The 23,832-nt window shown below is 34.0% G+C and overlaps 1 protein-coding gene across 6 annotated transcripts in view; it reads left to right on the forward strand.

Annotated features, from left to right (window-relative positions):
• The first annotated feature begins 9,665 nt into the window (after positions 1-9,665).
• mub (poly(rC)-binding protein mub) overlaps positions 9,666-23,832 on the forward strand; it is a 47,567-nt gene continuing 33,400 nt past the window's right edge. For 4 of the 6 annotated variants that reach the window (XM_089632546.1, XM_089632547.1, XM_089632542.1 and 1 more), the window contains exons 1-3: positions 9,668-9,806; positions 10,255-10,425; positions 22,181-22,237. In XM_089632546.1, the coding sequence (XP_089488672.1) occupies positions 10,345-10,425; positions 22,181-22,237 (138 nt within the window). In that variant the 5' untranslated portion in view covers positions 9,668-9,806; positions 10,255-10,344. Of the gene's footprint in view, positions 9,807-9,859; positions 10,095-10,254; positions 10,426-22,180; positions 22,238-23,832 lie in introns of those variants that run through there. The other 2 variants (XM_089632543.1, XM_089632544.1) reach the window with 2 other exon arrangements.

A 23,832-nucleotide genomic window follows, 5' to 3' on the forward strand; every position in this document is an offset into this window, starting at 1 on the left:
AGATTTTTAATACATTTACAGTACTCCGTATCAGTAAAATTTCTCCGTGTAGGTTTGAGTTTGTTGTATAACTTTCTTTACACATAAAAATTGCTTGACGTTTTACTATGCTATGGTTTAACGATTATGTCAGGTAATGAACCAGAATATCTTTTGTCAAAACCTTGAGAATAATGCGTAGTGGATCACTTTCATGTGTTTCCCATTCGTATCACTTTATAATATCACACAGACAAATATAAACAAAAAAAAAAACTTTGAAGAAACTCAATTGAAAATGTTTTGACAGCCGAATCTATTTTGCTCTTCTTCTGAGGCAGCCTGCAACGTTGAGTATCAAGCTGTAGTTACGAGTAACTTTGAAACAAAAGCAAATAATATAACAATGCGACTGTCAAACAATAATAATAATATTGTTGGTAAGGTTCGCGTGTTCATTGAAAGCTTCCCACATCGCACAAACAAATGTGCAAATGTTTTTTTGTTTACTCGAATATTTTTTGCGATGCGGGAGAAATAGAGAAAGAGTCGAACACGTGGATAAAAACACAACAAATGCTGGAAAACTTTTCTTGTTACTTGGACAGCATACAATTATTCAACTTTTTCAACATGTGTACAAACTATTTCTTAGTAATGGTCTTGCGTGTTTCCTAAACATTTGCTTTTTTCAGTTTTTGCGACTAAATAATCTGTATTTATTATGTTAGATACAATCATTAGATTACGTTTTTCAAAGGAATTATTGATTAGTTATTAACTGATTAGCCTTTTATTGTGGTTCACTCACAACAACTTTTCTTCACTGTGATATTATAGTAACTTCTTGTTTGTCAAAAGTGAATTATTTAGGATATGTTGTTTCAGATATTTTCAACGTTCACTTTCAAGTTCTGCGAAAGATTTTTTCAAGTTCTGTTTTTATTTCAGTTCTGTCAAGCAACTAGCCTAAAATGATATAATAACAAAACTCGAATAGGACTTTCACAGAACCAGAAAATGTAATATTCAAATTCTCTGAAACAACCTGTGGTAATCAAGTGAATTTCAATTTTTAATCATCTTTAGTGGATTATTACTTATAAAATGTTGAAGAAGTGGAATTTGGTATTTTCATTCCTATACGCATATATTATTTTTAATTGCACATGAACAACTGACTTATTTATTTAATGGTTTTGTCCTACCTTTAACTTTTTAATGTTCGCTTCAGAAGAGCGCCCCAGTCTGTACAGTGTACAGACTGGATTATATGAAGGAGGAAAAATAGATGCCGGTAGCTCGTTCCACATACGAGCCGTCTTAGGCTAGGTTTACACTTGTAAGTAAAATTTACGACTTTCGTAAATTTTTGATAAGTTACTCACGGGAGCGATTACATATGCATCCAACTTATCGTAAATAATGCTCACGGAAGTTGTTTGGAAGTTTAACTTACGAACTTCTCACAGAGACCGCTACACCAATAATTCTATTTTTGGTAAGATGGCTTCCTGACAACAACGCGTTGCCGCCGACTTTGACAGCTGTCAGTTAGTAATATTTGATAAGGGATTTGTTTATTTACGGTTAGATCATGGATCCCCATATAGTACCCATTTCCGCACACAACGGATTGCCGCTGCGATAATATGCACAATTTTGTCAAACAAAAACGTAAGGGCCCGCAGAGTATTGGACTAGGAGTTGGCTTCAAAGAAAAAGTACTGATGGGGATTTCGTTCGTTTAACGGCAGAATTAAGAATTGAGGATCAACGAAAATTACTTAATTTTATCCAAATTAGAGAAACTGACTTCTAATACATATTGGAAATGGTTGGACCGCTAATTAAAAAGAATGATACTCGTTTTCGGAATGCTATTTCACCAGCTGAAAAATTAATGAGATTCCTGAGGCGTATGTGTGTAACACCATGTACGATCGTGTGAGAAATGCGGAGATCCGCAAAGAGTACAAGGCTGATGTAAGCGTAATGAGTAAGAGCAAGAAAGGGACGCTTAGATGGTTTGGGCATGTAGAGCGAATGAGCAAAGAAAGGAGTGTAAGGAGAATATACGATGCAAATGTGAATGGTAGCAGAAGTCGGGGACGCCCAAGGAAGACATGGCACGACCAAGTGAATCAGATACTTGAATCGGGCCATGTCAACAGTCATAATAATAGAAGAGTATGTATTAGACGATGTATGAATGTGAATGAGGCAATAAGTGTGTGCCAAGACCGAGTTGTTTGGCTGTCCGTCCTCTCAGCCTACCCCTGCGGGGAAACGGCGTGATGGTTAGTTAGTTAGTTAAAAAAAATAATGGTGACTCTTCGATTTTTTGCGTCAGGTAATGTATTCTGTGTATTCATATTGCATTTGTGTATGTATTCATTGGAAATATTAATTTGTTGTGAAGTTTGATAGCTGATCCATCAGTTCGTGAAGTTGAATACTAGAATCATTATCACACATTTACACAGGCATTTAAACATGACATTGTGTTAATGATAAATAATGTTATGTTAGTCTCCATAGATTATTGCAGTGTATTATTTCATAAAGCTGTTCATGGCGACAAATAAACAAGTCCCGAGGAGCATCGGCAGAAAGACCTGTCAGATTTCTGTTTTACCATCCAGACAGTGACGTCAAAACTTACTGTAAGCGTCTCAACTTATCAATCTGTTTTGATAAGCTGTGAGAGAGCCGTAAATTCCCGCGTGAGCGATTAGACCTGTCAAAAACTTACGTAAAAAAAACTTCCGTAACTTGGTAAAAATTACGGTAAGTGACTTATGGTGTCGTTTACATTGGTAAATTTGTCGTAAGTCGCTTACGTGAGCAACTTACAGGAAAAAACTTCCAAGTGTAAAGGCAGCCTTACACAAAAATGAGTGGAAGTAAAAGCAACTGTGAACGGATGTTCCGCTCGTGTACCTACATCGAGTTTCACGTACGTGCACCGGTGAACCGGGGATCATTGTTGCTAGTTCCTTAGAGCAGGCTCCATTAAAATACTTGTAGAACAGACTCAGCATGCCCACATTACGTCTGTACATTATCGATGGCAATCGGTCTGTTAACGATGAATTGTCAATCAAGCCCTCCTTTGCACAGAATTAAGTTAGTTTATCGTGGTATTGTGAGGTTCTAGTCCAGAGGTGGCTCCCAAATTTCACTGTTGGACGTATTTGTATAGAGTTAGCAACTGATTAGTACTCCTATACAAGACGCATTATACTAAAATACTTGAAACTAAATGAAAAACATTATTATTACGAAGTTATGTAAGAGTTTAATAAATGAAATTCTTCGATCTAAAGGAGTATTGTATTACGTAAGTTGTTATTGAATAAACTAAAACAACTTTAACTGAAATAACGTTGGAACAAGAATGTACGAAAAATGTAAAAAAAAAACAGTTTATGGGACCTTAGTTCCGGCTGAAGTAGACCCGTTAAGTACCTATAAATGGTAATGATTCCTTACATCTGGCCTTTATTTCCAATTCGGAATGTTCTTTGTTGCTTGTAGATTGAAGGGTTTTAAATACGACAAAATGCCGGCCTGTCTGTCGAAAGCGAGTTTCTCCGCCAAATAAACTAAATAAAACCACGAGGATTTTGCTCACAGAAGCCGTTAGCCGTAGCCAGGGCCGCGCTAACCAAAAGCAAGATTTAGAAGAAATTGGAAAACTGAAAAGATGAAAAAAAAAGTTCCATGTTTAAAGCTGTAAGCTACGTAAAGCTTGCAAATTTCTTAAATGTATTCATTAAAACATCAGAAAACCAGTTGGCTTGTATCAATAAAAATACTCACGAACGGTGAGCTTTGACGTCACGAAAGTTTACTACGAACAATGGGAGAACAAAGTTAGAAAACGAATAAGGGAATGAAGTTGACTAGTAACCAGGAACTACCTATTAGTTTAAGTTTAAAAGATCGATTAGTGGCTGAGTGATCAAAATAATCTGGATTTCACCCAGGTGTCTCGGGTTCAATCCCCCGTCAACGCGCAAGCAACATTTCAGTTTATAACAATACTAATTTCATATTTGTAATAAGCATTTACTTTGTGGCTCGTCATAATTTACAATAAAAGATATAAAATTTTTTTAGACCACTTTAATTTTAATTGTACTCTAGCGGTTTCGGAAGCACCCTTCCCTTCATCAGGAGAATATTAAAACTGTGTAAATATTCATAGTTTTAATATTCTCCTGACGAAGGAAGGGTGTTTCCGAAACCGGTAGAGTACAATTAAAATTAAAGTCGTCTAAAACAAATTTACTTATATCTTTTATTGTAAATACTAATTTCGGTTGTCGGTGTATGATTTGAAATTGTTTTCCTAAGCAATGCGTGAAATTAGTCAAGTTCAATAAAATTTTAATGAAATCAGATAAGCGTTAAAAATATAATAAGAGTCTTGTTTAGATTTTTATAATTAACCATTTGAGTGCCAAAAAAATTGATACAGTTGCTTGTAAAATGCCACCAAAAAACATTATTTTTTATGAAACTATATATTTTTTTAAAACCCCATAAATTCTTTGAATTTTCAAGGATTTCGATGATTTTTTCGGTGTTTTATTAAAGAATATTGGTTTAGAATCACGCGGAGGAGGATCCCGAAGTCCAGGCGTTTCGAAAAAATGAGAATTTTACGGAACGACGTAGCCGCGAATCAGAACACGGCTGACGCAATCGACGGAAATCGACGTTCGGCAATCTTCGTTAAAACACGAATCGACGAAAATTTCTCAATAATAATTATTTATCAAAAATGTGTATTTTTTATTTAAATGTTTGTCAGATGCGTAGCTGAATTAGTAGAGTCGAGACACCTTAATGAGACAACGCCCGTGGTTTCACTGTACTATGTCCAGTGGACATACTTTAGCGCGCCGTTTGTATAACTATTTCATTCGTACACACCATTACACACATTCTTTGAATAGTTATCCTACATGTGCTACATTTTTGTTAATTTATATCGTGTCTTGAATTTATTGTAATGTCATTGGACAGATGTCATAATTTTTCAAGTTTAATAACATTCTATAGGTAAATATCTTCTTTTGGAAGGCAATGATCCTGAGACAAATATAAAAAAAATACTTTCAGCCTAACAAATCCTGCAATCATAATATTTTTCACTTGTCTCTGCAAGTAATGAATAATTAAGAGGAAGCTATAAGCCAAAAATGTGTATATTCTTGGTATACCTTATATCGTAGGTAATAGGCATTAAAACCGCTTGACAAACGGAGTCTAGAAGCGTTCGATTTCAAGCAAAAAACTGGTTTAATTTATTTTGTAAATAATTTTATAAGAAAGCAAAAAAACTTAATCAAGTGAAACTGTCACAGATAATCTTAGCTATAATATTGAATTTTTTAAATTTGTTTTCTTTATGCGTTTATACATTTCTATTGAGAAAAAAAATTTTTTAGTAGTTTTCATTTATATTTTTTATGGAGTAATTTATTTTTTTATTTATATTTTACTCAAGCGAAGCGATAGGAAAACCTTCAATTTACCTAAGGCATATTTTTTGGTATTCATAATGTTCACCAATTCGTTATAAAGATTAATCAAAATTGTGATTTGGCATTAAGCTTAGCCTTAATTACTTGGCATGAGGAAATCAAATTAATATACTTAGTCAGATTGTTCGTAACGTGAAAACTTTTGATAGGTATTCAGAGCAAAAATCCTAGAAAAAATGACTGGTTTTTTGTTCTATGGTTAAAACCTCAAAATATCCTGCCCATATAACGTTCTAGCGTTATCTATAACGGAGTTATTCGAGAACAATTTGAAGCCGCGGGGTTTTTACTACTGTTTTTACTGATTTTTCTGTCATACTGTTTTTAATGACATATCCCATTCCTTGTCTCATCAAATATCGACAAAAAAACCTAAGCCGTTATAATTCTACAAGCAACACAAAAAAATATGATTGTTCATTATGCTTCACTTTGCATACAAATCATTTAAAAAGTTTGTCATACAAGATGGCTGCCAGGACATTTTCCCTCACCGTGTACTAATGATATGTCCAGGACTTTTTTGGTCCACGATTGGGTCTACATTCCAGGCCTCGCAAGGCACATCCCTGATTTGGGGCGGGTTGTGGGGAATAATTTATTTAAATAGGTAGGCCGGTTTCTAAATTTCAATTGTAAGTTTGAATTAGCTTTATTCGTCTTTTTTATTTGAAAACTTTGTAAAACGAAATATTTAACTTGCTCAGATTTCTTCACAGATAATTTTATTTTACGTTGAATAAATAGGTCCTGCGATTGTAATGTTTTGTTTACGGTTATACAATATGGCGCAAAAGTCCTCACTCGATTTCTTAAGGCAGTCATTTTGTTTGTAAATAAAATAATTATTATAACACAACAAGAATAGCGATCCATACTTTGTCAAGTCGTATTCTGCTTCTGTTTATTTCATAAACGTCAGAAGTTGTGAGGATTTAAAACGCCTTGTGAAAAAATGAACATCTTCCATTTGATGTTCCAGTATTATTATATAATTTAGTATGTATTTTTTGATATATAAGTAGGTGTAACATATTCTCCAAAACATGACTAAAAACGATATCTTACTTGATGTATTTCCATCTGCTTTTTAACTCCTCAGGCCTCTGGCATATTGACCGTTATATTTCTCAAAGACGCTTTCAGATGGTCAAAGAATTTGTTTGTATTTCCGCTCTGCAATAAAATCCAAATAAAAGGAATAGGTATATCTGAAAGTATCCGAAAATTAAATACTGTTTTTAAAAGTGAAAATGTGTATTTAATTTTATTATAGAAATAAGATTAATTTTTGATGAAATTATAAATTTTTATGTAAACATAAAAAAGTTTCATAAATGACACACCTTACGTTTTTCGTCTAAACATTTGTTTGAAATGCTTCTATAATTTTAATATCCCATGATTTTCACGGATCTGCGCTAGATACATAAAAAAGGATTATTTTCATTTTATTCGAATAAATGGATCGATATGACCGGTCGGTGGCTGAGTTGACATTGCGTTTGGATCCCACCCAGGTGTAGTGTGTTCAATTCCTCGGCTGGCTAAGTCCTCCATCAAAACACAAGCAACATTTTCCGCTTACTGTAGTGGTAGTAAAAGATTTTCAAATATTGTCAGGTTATTCATAACCCGGGAATGATTGTCTATCTTTTTAAAATAATTTAAAAAAATGTACTTAGGAAAGTATAGTATAAAGGCGGGAACACATTATTAAAACCCGACGCGACCCGATGAAACGCGATGCGTGTTGAGTCGAATCAAATGTATTGTTTTCTTATGACCAGAAACACACTATGAACATCCGACATGGCGTCGCGTCGGATGTTCATAGTGTGTTTCTGGTCATAAGAAAACAATACATTTGATTCGACTCAACACGCATCGCGTTTCATCGGGTCGCGTCGGGTTTTAATAATGTGTTTCGACCTTAAAAGCTACACTACAAATGATTTATGTGTAAATTCTACCCGCGTAGAATTTACACATAAATCAGTGAATCAATTTTCGTTTACGTCCAAGGATATTTGATTTATTTTGTTATATATACAAGTGTATTTTTTACATTAACCCCACACATGTATACAATTCATTTTCTTCAGGGCCTATGTCATCTTTTGGGAATTCTGTGTGAAGGGTCTTTTTAGGGAAAGGAAGGAGAGGATGTTATAGGAAGGAAAAAGGCATGAGGGGTGGGTAGGAATCTAGGGATCAGTGTTCCCAGGATGAATATATCCCTCCCACTGCCGCACACGGCGATAGGTTGAGATACCAGATGGAGAGATCTAACATTTGTCAGTTTAGGTATTAGACCATATGAGCTGTATCCAAAAGCGAACAAATTGACTCAATGGATAATAGCTGTTTGTTCTCAAAACCAAGAAAATTAGTCTGAGTGGTTAAAGTTACATCCTCTTCGTTTAAACCATCTTGGTATTTTTATTTATATAAATTTAGACGATTCCAGTGCCCTCTCTTTTGTTACGGTACCTACCTACATAATTGTAGGTAGGTATTATGTACCAACACAAAAATATCGAAACCAACTCTTTACTCACCTGTACAAATAGTCCAATAAATTGTTATAAATATTTCTGTTTATGTAGGTACCTACCTATTGACTTTACAAAGACTGGCTTGTGGCAGGTTGGCAATGTCGGCTGTTAGCGCAACGTACCGGATATGGAACTGATAAAGCAAATAATATCGATTTCCTTTATTTCGCCTACCTCCATCGACATCCGACGCTGCCGCCAACCCCACACCCCTCCCCCTCTGGGGTAGTAGTACCTGTGATTCTATGCTTCTGTGGCAGTACCTACCCCGTGCCATCGTTGCCCCTACCTAGAACTTCCAACCCCGCAAAACGGAGCTATGAATAGCCGAACTAAATTTACATAAACCACGACAGAACGCTTACAGCTTCTGTTTTGAGTGAGTTCCTACCTATACGTATTACGAATAATAAGCAGTATCTACCTAAATAACTAACAATAATAATATTATTTTTGTAACAGTTATTTATTACAGCTGACACTGTTAACTTTCTAGGAAGAATGTATTGAAATTCAAAGTATTTTTGCATCTGCAAAATCCACTTAATTTAGCGACGCCACCGGCTGCAAAGTCATCTATGTCAAGCTCAAACTTAAATCTGCTTCAAGGTTAGTGGCTTGTTTTACAAGTAAAATAGATATCGTACATATCTAGTACTCGTAAATAGTTTCTTCGTGTATGGTTGAATCGTAAATAAATAATAAATATAATACCCAAATAACTTTGTTTACATCACTTTAATATATAGAACCTCTACATGTTTCATGAACAATGTTCACATCATCAGGAACAAGTATATACTAAAGTCAAAAATTAAATATAGATAATCTATATTTAATTTTTGATTTCTAATAAATAATGACATCACAAAGGGATAAGCTTTCAGAAGAAATTTCCTTCGAAAAAATAAAGAAATATAACACGGAAAATATTATCCAATCCTAATTAGAGCATTCAAAGCCTAATTACCGCTGGTTTAGTTCATAAATAATACATTACACAATGATATACATACTAAAATATTGGTTTAAATAATAAACTACAAAACTTTTGCAACGAAACTGGCGCGTAAAATTTCACTGGAATTATTGAGTTATTGAGAGGTATTACGTAAAACTGATTCAAGCGAGTAAGAATATCCACATATTTATTATTATGCTAATGTCCTGCAAATGCTATATAAAATGCTAATATCTTTTTAAATGTCCTCCACAACATAGGTGAACTAGCGTGGAGGACATTTATACATTATCTTTAAGTTGTAGGTACAATACATCGACATGTCTATGGTATAATACAAACATATCTAGCTGAAAAAATAAGGTTTTATCATTTAAGATCAATAAACTCTGTAATGTTGTGAAGGAATGTAGGTATATCAAACAGTAGTCATAAAAAATATTAGCGACTCGTCGGCAACACACCGGAAAATGCCACTATTTGCTTGCCATTGCAACGGGAACAAGTTTTGAAATTCCCGGTAGAGGTAAGTAAGTACCTGTATTATCGACATTGTCGCCCTAGTACCGAATACGTCCGCATCGGTGTCCGTCGCTATTCGGCTTTTGCCTGGCGTCGCCTTCGCAATTGGACGCGGTCTGTGATAGTGATAAGCGTAGTTTTAAATTATAAGTATGTATGTTTGTTAGTAATGTATTTTTGTACACTCTCAATATTCTCATGGTGTTGACAAGTACCAATTTTATCGAGGTAAATAAGTTTCATTCGAATATATTTTTTGTGAATTAGTGCGTTTAAAAAAAATCGATATTTGGCGTCTGTCCGCCATGAGGCTGATAGGTTATGTTACCGACACGGGAGAGTTCAAGTAACGGTGCACTACATATTAAATGAATCCTCGTCTAATTTATAAGGACAGACGATGTGATCTGGTTATACAGGTTTCTAGCGTCGATATGTCGATCGCTCCGGCCAAGTGTAATGTTCGGTCCCGGTTCGCCGCTGTTGGATGTCACCGCAGAGCGAATATCGTCAGAAGTACGATAGTATTTGTTTTTATTTGTTTATTTTCACTTGCGATTGAGTTTGCTGACTTTTGTATCCCCTTAGCACCCACCAAACAATCTGTCCCGAGCAATTCCCGCCCAAACTAAAATGTTGACATTTCCTAAAGTTTAATACAAGGCGTGTTTTCCAGCTTCCCCTGCCTGCAGCAATAGATAGAGCCTGTATACTCCTTTAAGCTGCCAACATTCCACGCGACACAAGCGACATCACCTCCTTCAGCATGGACGCGGAACCCAAACCCTCTCTCCACGAGGAGGACTCCAAAGTTACCCTCACCATTAGACTTATTATGCAAGGAAAGGTAAGCTCCACCACCTCCATCTAATCTTACATTCCACTACCTTCTTCTAGTTTCTATTCTCTACCCTCTTATCTGCAAGCGCTCAGTAGTTCCCTCCACTGAACTCTAACAAACCTTGATATAGTGTCCAAGGAATGCTTACAATCAAATTAAACTGTAGGGAAAATCTGTTTGTTTTAATATCATGGAATGTGTCATAGCCATTTTTTAAAAATTAATGTCATTTTATCAACATTTTGTAAACTGTGTGTGGTACCTACTTTGAATCAAATTAGCACATACATGATAAAAGTATTGTGTTGATGATAATATTAAAGGTAATTTGATAAAGTGAATTAATCATACTCAAATCAAGCTGAGCCATGTGCACAATGCACTGTAACTTTATAAAATAATGTTACCAGTGTATGTTTTTATACAATAATTTCACTTGAGTTAAACGATAGGTTTAGAAGCCTTAAATATAATTTTATAAACACCCTTTTACGTGATTTTATACCATTTACTGCATGATACAGAGACAACGAGAGTTTAGATAACAAAAATAAATAATTTTAAATTTCATTGTAGATATACTATACATATTGAGGGCTTAGCACGGGAAAGCCACCCAGTGAGGCTAATATTATTGGATTGTATTAAATGTTAAATATTGTACCAAAATAAAAAATAAATTGACCGGTTAGTGGCTGAGTTGACATCGCCTTTGGGACCCACCCAGGCGTAGTGTGTTCAATTCCTCGTCTGGCTAAGTCCTCCATCACAACACAAGCAACATTTTCTGCTTACTGTGGTGATAATAAGAGATTTTCAATTATTCGTAACCCGGGAATGTTTTTCTTTAAAAAAAAAATAAACATATAATGTTGCATTTAAAATCAGCAACCAGTTTTTATTTGCAGATGGCATAAAATAATAGTATAGATTCATAATACGTAATTTACAAGTGAATAATAAATCAGATCCTATACTATTGAATTATGGGGTAAATATTTGTAATTGTGATAAAGGCCATAACAATGTGTTACAGATTGTTATTGCTGCAAAATTATTTAAAACCCTTAAATGGTAATGCATTGTACCACATAGAGTGTTTAATACATACTGTTTTAGTGTATATAATTATATAATATTTTTGAACTTTGAATTTTGCGTTTATAATTGTTGGTATTTATGGTTGAACGGTCTCTGGGAAAGTTGAAAATGTAAGGTTGGGAAGTAGGAGTAGGTGCCCGAGACCATTAATATCAACTGTCAATGGTTACATAATCGATTTGATTACAATTGATTGTTTGCAGAGGAAATTGAAGCGATTGACAATTATACCCATTGATGGGAGAAAAGATATATTTTGATATAGTGCATTGACAAGCAACTCGGACGCAGTGATTCAAATTATTCAGATCAATTGAGCCCTTCTGAAGACGATTTCATAGTGACATGAGATTTTGTTATTTTTTTACTTGTTATTATGCACGAGCTGTACCCCACCACGCGTTGCTGTTCCTCAGTCTGCAGATAGAGAAACAATTGCGCTTTTTATGTCTAACAGATGGCGCTGTTTTTCAAAAAAAGTTTTTATCTGTCACAGGTAACATTTATATATTATAGGTACATAAAAACACACGTATTCAAATGCAAAGTTGTGTCAAAATTTCAAAGCAATCCGGGAAGAACTTTCGGAGACTTAAGATTTTGAACAGCGAACATTTATTTATATATTATGCATTATATTACGATTTTCCAGAGTTATAGAAAGTAAAATGAAAAATTTATCATTCTATTCGCACCATGTAGGTTTCTGCCGATGTCCACTGGGACGAAAATATTGACAATCGATCGCAATTCAATACACATTGTCAATGATGTAAGCACATACAATTATTGTCATTGACCATCTCGGGGGCGCTTAATGCCGTTTCAAGCAACGTTTAGATTCTGAATGGTCGTTCTTTATCAGGTAGAAACAGAGTATACATGTACCACTCTGGTACATGGCATAAATATACACCATGCACTGCTTTATATACTTTACTAGCTGACGTGTACCTGGCGTTGCTGGGGGTTATCTTTGGAAAATAGACATATATATATACCACTGTGGACTTTTCTGTGTTCTTGATCTATTCTATTCTTGATGCTAAGTAATTGATTTTCTGTATGTTTGATCGTGTGAGGAATGTGGAGATCCGCAAATAGTGCAAGGCTGATGTAAGCGTAATGAGTAAGATTAAGAAAGGGACGCTTAGATGGTTTGGGCATGTAGAGCGAATGAGCGAAAATAGGAGTGTAAGGAGGATATATGATGCAAATGCGAATGGTAGCAGAAGTCGGGGACGCCCGAGGAAGACATGGCACGATCAAGTGAATCAGATACTCGAGTCGGGCCATGTCAAGAGTCAGAATAATAGAACAGTATGTATGAATGTGAATGAGGCAAGAAGTGTGTGCCAAGACCGAGTTGTTTTGGCGGTCCGTCCTCTCTGCCTACCCCTCCGCAGTGGTAGGCAGTGAAACGGCGTGATGGTTAGTTAGTTTTTTAAGATATAGATTTCCGTAGTACATTATTTTTACGTGTCTCATAAGGTTTAGCAAGCGTTAGCGATGTAAGCACCCGAAAATATATTTTTTTACGACTTGTTTAAAAACATCGGCTTTTCTCTACTTTCTATAAATATAATATGCATGTATTTAACATATAAACCTTTCGGAAGAAATTCTCTAAATTATAGTGAAAACCCTATCAAAATACGATGCGTAGTTTAGAAAAACTAAGCGCACAAACAGAGAGACGCGGATAGCGACTTTATTTTATACTATTTCGAGATTTGGAAAAATAACACATTCTAATGTAATTTACTTGCATATGCTGTGTTTCTTACCTGATATCTGTGGGTTCTGAACCAAGAAGCAAACCACTCTGTCACGGATGTTGTAAATTTTTTGAACGAAATCCTATAGTTTTTTTTGATGTTAGTAGGTGTGATTTTATACTTATCAGTTTACTAGGTCAATTCCTTTTAAAAATAATATTTTATATTTCTTTTCCTTATCAAAGAGATTGATGTGACCAAGTAATAAAAAATTCAGGTAATGTAATCTCGAAAATCAGTTAATGTAACTAATGTACTTTGAAAGCCTACCATATTATGTTCTTCTGTAGAAAAGCAGCGATGCTAAGTAATGATTATTTGTTACATGTTTTCTACATACATTTCCAACTAGATATGAAGCCATAAAATTGATGTATTGTAGGCCACCATTTGAATTGTGGCTGTATATTATTTACAAATAATGCTGCTCATAAATTTTGCTTTGAATTATTTGATTATAATTCTCGGTTTGCATGTCATTCTCCAATACATATTAGCTCATTGTAATTGAGCCATTACTAATCAATAATAATATTACAATGTAAACAAGGTTAAACAATGTCAATCAATAGATTAAATATTCATGTTTTGTTTTATTTGCTTTTGAAAGGGTAACATTTTGATTCTGAACCTTTGAGCTGGTTCAATATTCGTATCTTATGTCTGATAATTCAATTGTAATTTTTTTCTCTTCATTCATTGAGAGGTGTTCGATTCAGTATAGGCATTTCGATATTAGGAAATTGGCTTGCTTCAAATTCCTAATTAAAACTTGTAATAAAAGTAAATGCGAACAGTAAATATATATATATTTTTTAATTTCTTTTTAACATTGTTTATCTATTTATATATATATATATATATTTTTTTTTTTTTGTTTTAACCTCTAAATTTTTTCAAAAATAATTTTTAAATTCTTATAAGGATATTGCGCATTTCTTTCACATCTCTATTTGTAAAATAATATTCTTATGTATATATTTTTCCCCTATTTATAAGTCAAAATATTTGTAAATGTTTTTAACTGCTGTTTAAGTCAATTCGTGAGAAATAGTTTGGATGCAGGTGAATTCTCTAGTTGATGTTTTGTATATTCTTGTCAATTGATATCTGTATCTGTTTTTTCTTTTAAATAACAAAAACAAAAACAGTGTGCGAGAAAAAAATTATCTCTCAAAATAATCTGTATCCTGTTTAGAAACAAAAAATAGTCGAGGCATAATAAGTTAAAAGTTATATTCAGAATGGTAGGTACTCATAAGTATCGTCCTGATGAAGGACCACTATTCAGAATCGAGATGCTGCTTGAAAGGTACTTCCTAACCTTTCTCTTCCTCCTCCATCTTTATCTTCTTCCCATCCCAACTCACTTCACTCTTCCCTAGAGTTCAACAAGACCCGATTGGTATTGATTGAACTTTTGTGCAGTATTCACAAAATCATTAGTATTTTATTTAATTTGAGAACAACCTATAGTGATATGTACAAGTTGTATATTTTACGCAATGAAAAATAAATCTAAAATCTACTATTCATTATGACATAGCATAGCAAAATTCTGTAAAATCGTCACATGCACGCCTTGTATTATTTATTTTCCCAGTTGTATAATGCGATGGAGCGCGGATCTCATTAGTGCCTGAAGTGCATTCATAGGGGTGCAGTGCATATCGAGTTTCTTGCCTCACTATACTACCAGAGGGAATTCTGAACTACCCACATCGAGTTATGTTCTCCCAGCCTTGTGTTCCGCGTACATTTTTATATTGAATACACTGTTTATTGGTAATAAGGTATTCATTTAACTTTGGTGCTCTTCTCGGTTTTATTTGAGGGCCATTAGCATTTTTTATAATATGAAGATTTTATGTTGCAACATTTTATATCAAATTAATACTGCCTATGTTCTTGCCCAGTGATTTTCAATGTGGGGATTGTCGCCCACCAGTAGACGGTTTATGTAGCTTGTTGGGCAATCAAAAGTACTTTAGGGGCGATTTTATTCAAGTTGGTGGGCAGAGGCATACTTTGTACACTCTCTTTATTATAAACAATACACATAATTGTTACTTTTTTGTCGAAATCTACATCTGTTGCATTTTAAAGGTTTCGACGGGCACATCTAAGCCCTTGATAAAAAAAGTTCTAGCACTAGATACTGTTATTGTATTTGGTTTGCTTGGAATTGAACTATGACAAAATTAAATAAACTACTCCCCTTGTATTATCTAATCAGTGTATTGATAACATTATTGTGCGACAGAACACAGAACCAATAATTATTAATCAGTGTCGGGTCAAAAACATGGACATGTCGTCTGATTGCACTGGTGTCATAGGGATCAATTTTGCTAGTTCTTGAGATTACTTTCTGTTGACATCCTGGAAAAATAAACGGCATTTGGACAGTCTGTGTTTTAAAAGTTGTCCGTTTCTCTAGAATCAAGGTCACATTCAGAATGGAAGTAGTTTGTTGGCAGGATTCTGTTAAAGAAGACTAGATTTTCTTTTGAATCCCTTTTGACCTTAATCAGGCACATTTGGGGGTTTCAAACATTGATTAATTCATGTCTGAGGTAACTATCCTTTATTTTCTGTTTCAAAGCATTCCTGGACATTGTTGTTTCTCTGCCCTATAGACATATAAACTTCTTGTCACACAAATAAAGTAACAGTTGCATGTTGCGCACAAGTTTATTTTGAGTTTTTAGTTTCGCCATTATCTTTCCAATCTAAATTGTATTGTCCACCTGAGATTGAGGATATTTATCACCTTCCAAATTGACTCGGCGGTAGTGATCTTATCATGTCCTGAACATATATAAAAGCTTCCGAACTGGCTGCCTGCCAATGCGTAATGAAATTGGCCTACGTCCAGTCATCAGACACTTAGTGTATGTATCAAGTCACTGGCTCCCAATGATTTTGTATTGATTTTCTAATGGCAACAACACTTAATCAGAAAACATCAGCTCGCATGACTTATACAAGAATTCAAGTCGATTAAAAAAAAACATGTCATTTGCATTTAGATGGTCTGCCTTTTTTTATAATTTTAGGTTTGGAAATTGACAACATATTGATGAAAGTGACTGTCGTTAGGAGAGATAATAAATAAAGCAGTTAATTTTGTGCTGTTAATACTTAAAGGTTTAATGCTTAACAATAAAATAAAATACATTTACGTTCAAAAACATTGATATGTGCACTTTTAAAAATATAATATGATTCTTTTATTTGTAAGACCAAAAAACGATTTAATAATGAATTCATGGCACTTTGATAATTTATTGATCCATAAACGCTTGTGTTATCAACATATCCCTGAATATGACTTACTTCTAATGGATATTATGAATAATCATGGCCTCCGCGTTTGAGGGGTAACTCTCCCGACTAGCAAGCTGGAGGACGCGGATTCAAAACCAGGAGCGTGCAAGTAAAGTTTATTTGATTATTTTGTGTTATTTCACAAATTAGTCATTTAAGATAATACATAGTATATTTGCACCACGTTCCAGAGTGGAAGATACTCTCAGTATCGCCCTGATGTAAGGCCACCAATCAGAATGGAAACGTCGCTTGAAATGGCTTTGGCTGTGTTTGGTGACCAGATCTGAAGAAGGAGGCAATACTAATTAATCTAAACGAAGCTTGAAACAGAACAAGACATGGAAAAATAAAAAGTTAACAGTCTCAACTGGGAATCGAACCTAGGATCTCTGTTATTTAGTTATTTTATATGTGTTATTAACTATTAATTAATTTACTGGACAATTTGTATAGCGCCGCTTTTATGAGATATCACCTCATGGGCGCTTCTTTATATTGTTGTACTTTAACTAGTCATATTTATGTTAATGACAAATGTTGTGCCTTGTATACGAAAATAGATAAATAAACGTAAAACCCTTCCAATGATTCTTTGAAATTCTTCAGTACTTACATAGAACTCTAATTCGAGTTCGCGCACAAACGAAGAACATTTTTTACAATTCGAGTTACGCACAAACCACGGGTTAAATATAATAACCGTATACATGACCAACTATGTACCTAAATATGATATATTGCAAAATATGTATGATTTAACCTCTCAGAAAAGGTCTTTTATTTACTTTGTGTTCCTTTGCGAACTGTCAAAACGCGAAAATTTTTGTGTTATTCACGAGTTTTGTTAAAAGCTTCATAACTCACGTTTTGGGAAACGTAGCCTCATTCTAAAAAATGTTTTGGAAAGATTATGAAATTCACTATCGTATTGTTTTGTTATACGTAAATATTTGCGTTTCTAAATATACATTTTCTGAAAACGTCAAAAATATGTAAAAATCGCTGACCATTATTTCAAAGCTGTGAAAAATGTACTATTTTCTGAGTATCATAAAGAAATAACACTTTATATATTGAAGAAATATAATTAAAAACTATTAGTCACCTCAAAATATTAACCGTCCAAACTAAAATATTTTTAATAAATTATTTAAAAACGCAATAAATTATGAACGAACAAGATGACAAGTCCAATCGACTTAGATAATGCACCTCGAAATTCCATAGATATTCTTGAATACAGACGCGTAGCGTTATTCATTATCGATACTCTGTTTTTTAAATCATGGCAATCCGTATACTAGTGATGGAAATAAATCGATTTTTGTAAAATCTCGCGCGTTTACGTGAAAAGACGTACTAATGTCTTGACCGCTATTATCATATTTACGTCTTTTGACGTTCTAATGTTCCGAGTGGTTAATGTAACTATGATCTATATTAAAATAATAAATAAAAAAAAATAAAAAAATATCCACCATAATACGGGCATTTGCCTAGTTTGGGGTATTATTGATAATAAAATAATGAATTTTTCATTAGATTAATATTACAATTGATAATGGGCGCTGCCACCATGACTGGATTTGATTAGCCTTCGGTAAATGGCTCTACAGCTGTGATAATGTATATTTATAACTAAGCCAGATCTTAAAAACATTTTATCAAATTGTGATTAGTTGGCAAGTATAACATCGCAATTTGATCAAAAAGAAACAGGCAGGCATTTGCAGTGTTGAAGAAGCGTGCCTAGTACGAAGCACTGCAATGACAGTGTTGACCTTGTACATTCATTTTACCTTTGGATATAAGCTCTACTAGTTCAAAGAAAAAAATAAACATGTTCCTTGTTAAGTATGGTATAGTCTATAGTCTACATCAGAGGTTCCCAAACTTTTTTGCCCCTTAGACCACTTGCCAAATATTTTTTTTTCTGTAGACCCCCTGCCTGCCAAATATTGAATTTTCCTAAAACTATTAACGTCCCATGTGATAATCATTTCTCTTTTTCGTAAGAAGATTCCCTTCCCTTGCCTGTCCAACAACCGGGTGGCGGGTATAGTTCCTCTGTCTCTACGTTGTGCAGACAGGGGCCCTTGTGAGGTATTACACCAAATGAAAATGGAGCACGATAAGCAACGGGAATTTCTTTCTGTAGCTGGCCCTACAGAACTGCGCCTTAAGTTCTTTGTTAGGGCTTATTCCGGTCAGTTCTTGTTATATGATATCCGATTCTTCAACATTCCACTTCCACAGTCAAAATGTCCTTAAACTTAGTTTTGAAGTCTGTGTGAAGTACATTTAAATTTTGAACGTTATTATTACCCTGGACGTTTTTCAAAAACAAGTTGGGAATCTAGGAAAATTCGCTGCTTCCGATTTGCAATGTTTTGCTTGAATATATTAATACTGACAAGAAAAGGAATGTATAATTTTATTATATACCTCAATAAACAACTTTACGAAATATAAAAATACAAATATCAAATAAGTAATTTCTCAGTCAATTATTAGTATTACGCAAACTGTGTTATTTGTGTTAGGTGTATTGTGTCATTTACGGAACTCCTAAATGTTGACTTAAGGTAAATGGGGTCCGCTCGTATCTACCCCCATTTGAATCTCGTGGACCCCCAAATTTTTTTCTCGCTGACATAGACCCCCAGCAAGCCGATATCGACCCCTGGGGGTCTATATAGACCACTTTGGGAACCTCTGGTCTACACATTGACTTTAAGAAAAATAATTTTTTTTATTGACGTTTCTTGTCAACCGTCCAAATGTCAGAACCTTTAATTTACTCTGATTTGATGGTCGTGTTTTGAAATACCCTAATTTTAGTAATATTTAGTCATGTTTTCTTCAGAAATTAACCTATTAATGTATAACAGTTGTTATTAATGTATAACAGATGTTATCCCAATACCTATATAGGATACTCGTAGTTTCCCGGTGCATCCCACTAAAGGATCGGGTGCGTTGACTGACTTGTGTAACGAGTCTAGAATATTCACACCGGCTGCCAGCACATATTTGATCAGGATTTGTACGAAGCCAGGCACCGAGCTTGATATGTATACTCAAACATCACTCAAACACACTCACACCACTTGCACTCCAGGGTGGAATGCTACTAACAAATAATACATCCTAGGAAATTGTATAACATTCATTTGTACTCTCGCTCGTCATCATTTTGGTTGATAATTTGTTGTAATTTTTTTTTTCATATAATATAAGTGAATAAACCTAGAAAGCATTAGTTCACTGCTACTAAACCTGAACCACATAGCACTCTCTAAATCATTGAGCCTTCTTGGCATTACTGAACTTAATCAGTGGACTGCCGATGGGTTTCTGGAGAACATGCAAGCATTCTAATATTATACTTATTAGAATAATTTGCGATGCGATTTTGACCTTAATGCTTTGATAAATTTGTGAAAAACAAAATAAACATTTCTTGGGCTAATAATACTTTAGATTCCACTTTTGATTTTATGAATGAAGGCTTAAAAATTATTTTTCTGTTTTATGCTCTGGCCTTCAACAGGTTAAGGCCACAGAAGCCAAATAAACAAGCACAAATAAAAAATTTTGAGCTTCACGATCCTAAAATAAATTTTCAATACTGTTTTGTTGTCCTACCGTAATTTTATTATTATGTAACTCTATTTTAAACTCAGAAATAATTTAAGCAGGTGGCTAATTTAACGCTCTAAGTATGTCTGTGTAAAGTGGTAATTACAGTTTACAATATAACCACCGGTAAGTGGCTTTAAAAACTTTATCTGTGTTTACATCCAAAATTTTAATATTTTTAATTGCATATGTCAATTTGTAATAGTAAAATCGTATTTTAAAAATAGTATTTTGAAATAAGTTAGAAAACTTCACTTTATTTTGAAATATGTTCAAAAATGGTTCCTTGATATCTCATCAAAATGAAAATTCAACACACCTTTAAAAAGTGATACAGAGTAATTTTTATTTATTTTATTTTAATATTACATTTAGTTACAATAGTGACATATTGCCCATCTCACTAGGTGTGTAACGCCTGTGTTGAGATGGCAATTTACAGAGTGGTTGTTAACTAGGTTTTAGTTTATACAATATTGTGAAATTGCCAGATAAATAAAATCAGTATTTTTTAAAATTTTATTTCATTATTTTTTTTTTAATATATACAATTCAAGAATTAATGTAGAAGATGAAGGCGAAGCGATAATAATTTTAATTAAATTTTAACATTAAAAGTGAAGAAACAAAAACTAGGTTTAATAGTTACCTATGTAACCTATTTAACCTAGTTTTTGTTTCATCACTTTTCATGACTTTATATCACTTTTTGTAGGTGTGTTGAATTGTCATTTTGATGACATATCCGGTCGCTGTTCAAAAACATAGTTTTTATTTTGAAATACGCTAAAAAATATTGCTTTATTTTGAAAGATGTCAAAAACAGTGAATTTATCAGGAATTTTATGTAACGCGAAAACATTTACCATGTAATCTGCATTTTGACAGTTCACTTAAGAGAAGAAGACCTGAGGATTAAAAACAATAATTATCAATGTAACACGGGTGGCAACCGTCTGCTCAGAACTGTATTTATTTACTGTAAAAGAACCACAAATATTCTGCCATAATGTCAAAATAGTTGGTATAAGTAATAAGATAACTGAGATCAATTTATTTTTGCCACATATGTAGCTAGAATGTTTTTCTCAAAGAGTAAGGATTTTCAGTTAACATGTATCTTTCATATAGTTTCACCCTGCCTATAACTTACGCACTAGACTCACACTATCACCAAAAATATAATGCGTAGCATATAGCAGTGCGGACGATGCAACAGGAATAAAAACGCATGAAGTATTGCCACTATTTATAAACAGTCTCACGGAGTGGAGAAAACCTTATTGTTTTTTGTAGACTGCTTATTTCAGGCGGTCGTGTTGAATTGCTCCCGGTAATGACTTGTCTTTTTTGCTCTGAACTAAACTGCTTCACTTTTATTTTGAATTACAAACAAGCAGTTTACTGCACACTTGTCACTTTTAACTCAACAAATTTGTCCACATTGCTGAATTTATTCTGATTGATTTTTATCTTGAATTCTGTTTTACACTTTTATGGCTCAAATGAGTTGAATTAAGTAAGTTAAACTACTGGAATGGAATCAGATTTGATATTATTATGGCTTTAAGTTTTCACTTTAGGACGGGTTGTTTCAAAGAATTTGAACAATTCATCAAATTTCAACATTAATTTTCGGGTTCTGTGAAAGTCCTATTCAAGTTCTGGTATTATATCATTATAAACTAATTGCTTGGCAAAACTGATATTAAAACAGAACTTGAAAAAATCTTTCACAGAACTTGAAAATGAACTTTGAAATATGAAGAATTGTTCAAATTCTCCGAAACAACCCGTCCTTAGTGTAGGGATTAACTGATTGTTTTTCCCAACTATTGTAAATTTTTTTTGTATTGATTTTGCTTATCAGCTATTTAAGTATCTTGTATATTTTTCTGTTTTTGCAGGAGGTCGGAAGCATAATTGGAAAGAAAGGAGAGATTGTGAAACGATTCCGAGAAGAAGTAAGTACACATTTTATTAATAGCCTTTATAAGGGCCCGTTCCCACTACCGTTTTCAAATCGGAGGCGGGTCCCGTTTTAAAAACGGATGCCCTAGTGGCTGTAGTGGATGTATGGAGCTGTTCACACTTGTCCGACACGATTTGAAAACGGATCCGACATTTTTTGTCGGATGGCTCGCCTACGCAGCGCGTCCGTTTTCAAATCGTGTCGGAACACGCTCGCTCATAGTGTTGTATGGAGCTGTTCACACTTGTCGTCCAGTCGTTCCGGCAGAGTCCCCGCCAAACCCCGACCCCTCCCCGCCCGCTCCCTGTCGCAAGGAAGCAGGCACGCTGCGTGCTTGTATTTGGTTATTTTGTTAAGTAAATAAATCAAAACTACAATAATGGATAAGGAAATAAATCCCGAAAATTTAATACCACTGGTCGAAGAAAGAGTATGGTAATATTTTATCTTTAACTAAATAAAAACAAAACACTTGGAGTACACAACTTTTGTACATCAAAATTTTTATTTTTTTAAGTTTACTTTTTTTAAATTTAAAAGCTTTAATGAGATGCACGGAAGAGCGTATTAGTTTAATAAACACATAATAAAAAATATTTGAGTTGTTATTGTTTTCTTACTTTAAAATATCGATAGCCTTTCTTCAGGACAAATGCACTTTCTCAATTTTGTATTTTGATATGTTAAGCTCTCTGAAACTCATTCCAGTAGATGGTTAAAGGAAGTGATAGACATTCTCTTAAGCCATTAAGCGCCCTTGAGGTGATTTTTCATGGTGAAAACGGCGCTATATAAATAATCCAATCATTATTATTCTAAAATAATTAAAGAACTTTAGTTCATCACTTCTCAACTCACCAATTAACACTTGGAAAATTCCTACAGAAAATCATTCGGCTATGATTGGGTAAAGGAAGTGATAGACATTCTCTTAAGCCATTAAGCGCCCTTGAGGTGATTTTTCATGGTGAAAACGGCGCTATATAAATAATCCAATCATTATTATTCTAAAATAATTAAAGAACTTTAGTTCATCACTTCTCAACTCACCAATTAACACTTGGAAAATTCCTACAGAAAATCATTCGGCTATGATTGGGTGTACCCAAAATTTTCTTTTCACTTTTTTTCCTTCTTTTTAATAAGTAGGTACAACATGACAACAAGAGCTTCATCGTCGTCCATTGCGCACCATTACTGAAGAATGAGCAAGTAACATGTTTTTGTTGAATCGACAATTATTTTTTTTCGTAGAGTATGGTCCGTTTTTAAAACGGTAGTGTGAACAGGGCCATTGGCCATCCGTTTTTAAAACGGGACCCGCCTCCGATTTGAAAACGGAAGTGGGAACGGGCCCTAACAGAAATGATTTCATATTAAAATATCATAATAGTAATGTATGTGTATTATATCTATTTGAGTTACACACTTGACCAAATTTGGCATCTTAAAAGAATTGTGTGTTATGCATGAAACAAAAAATGTTTTTATTTCATTCATAATACATATTGTTTAATCTTTTAATTCGCAACATGTGGTTTAAAATCACTTTATAGCCGAGTTTGTTTTCCTTTAAGGCCATTCGTA

The sequence above is a fragment of the Hesperophylax consimilis genome, chromosome 6 (assembly GCF_061612785.1).
Source record: "Hesperophylax consimilis isolate HC1 chromosome 6, BYU_Hcon_1.0, whole genome shotgun sequence".
In the NCBI taxonomy this organism is placed as follows: Eukaryota; Metazoa; Arthropoda; class Insecta; order Trichoptera; family Limnephilidae; genus Hesperophylax; species Hesperophylax consimilis.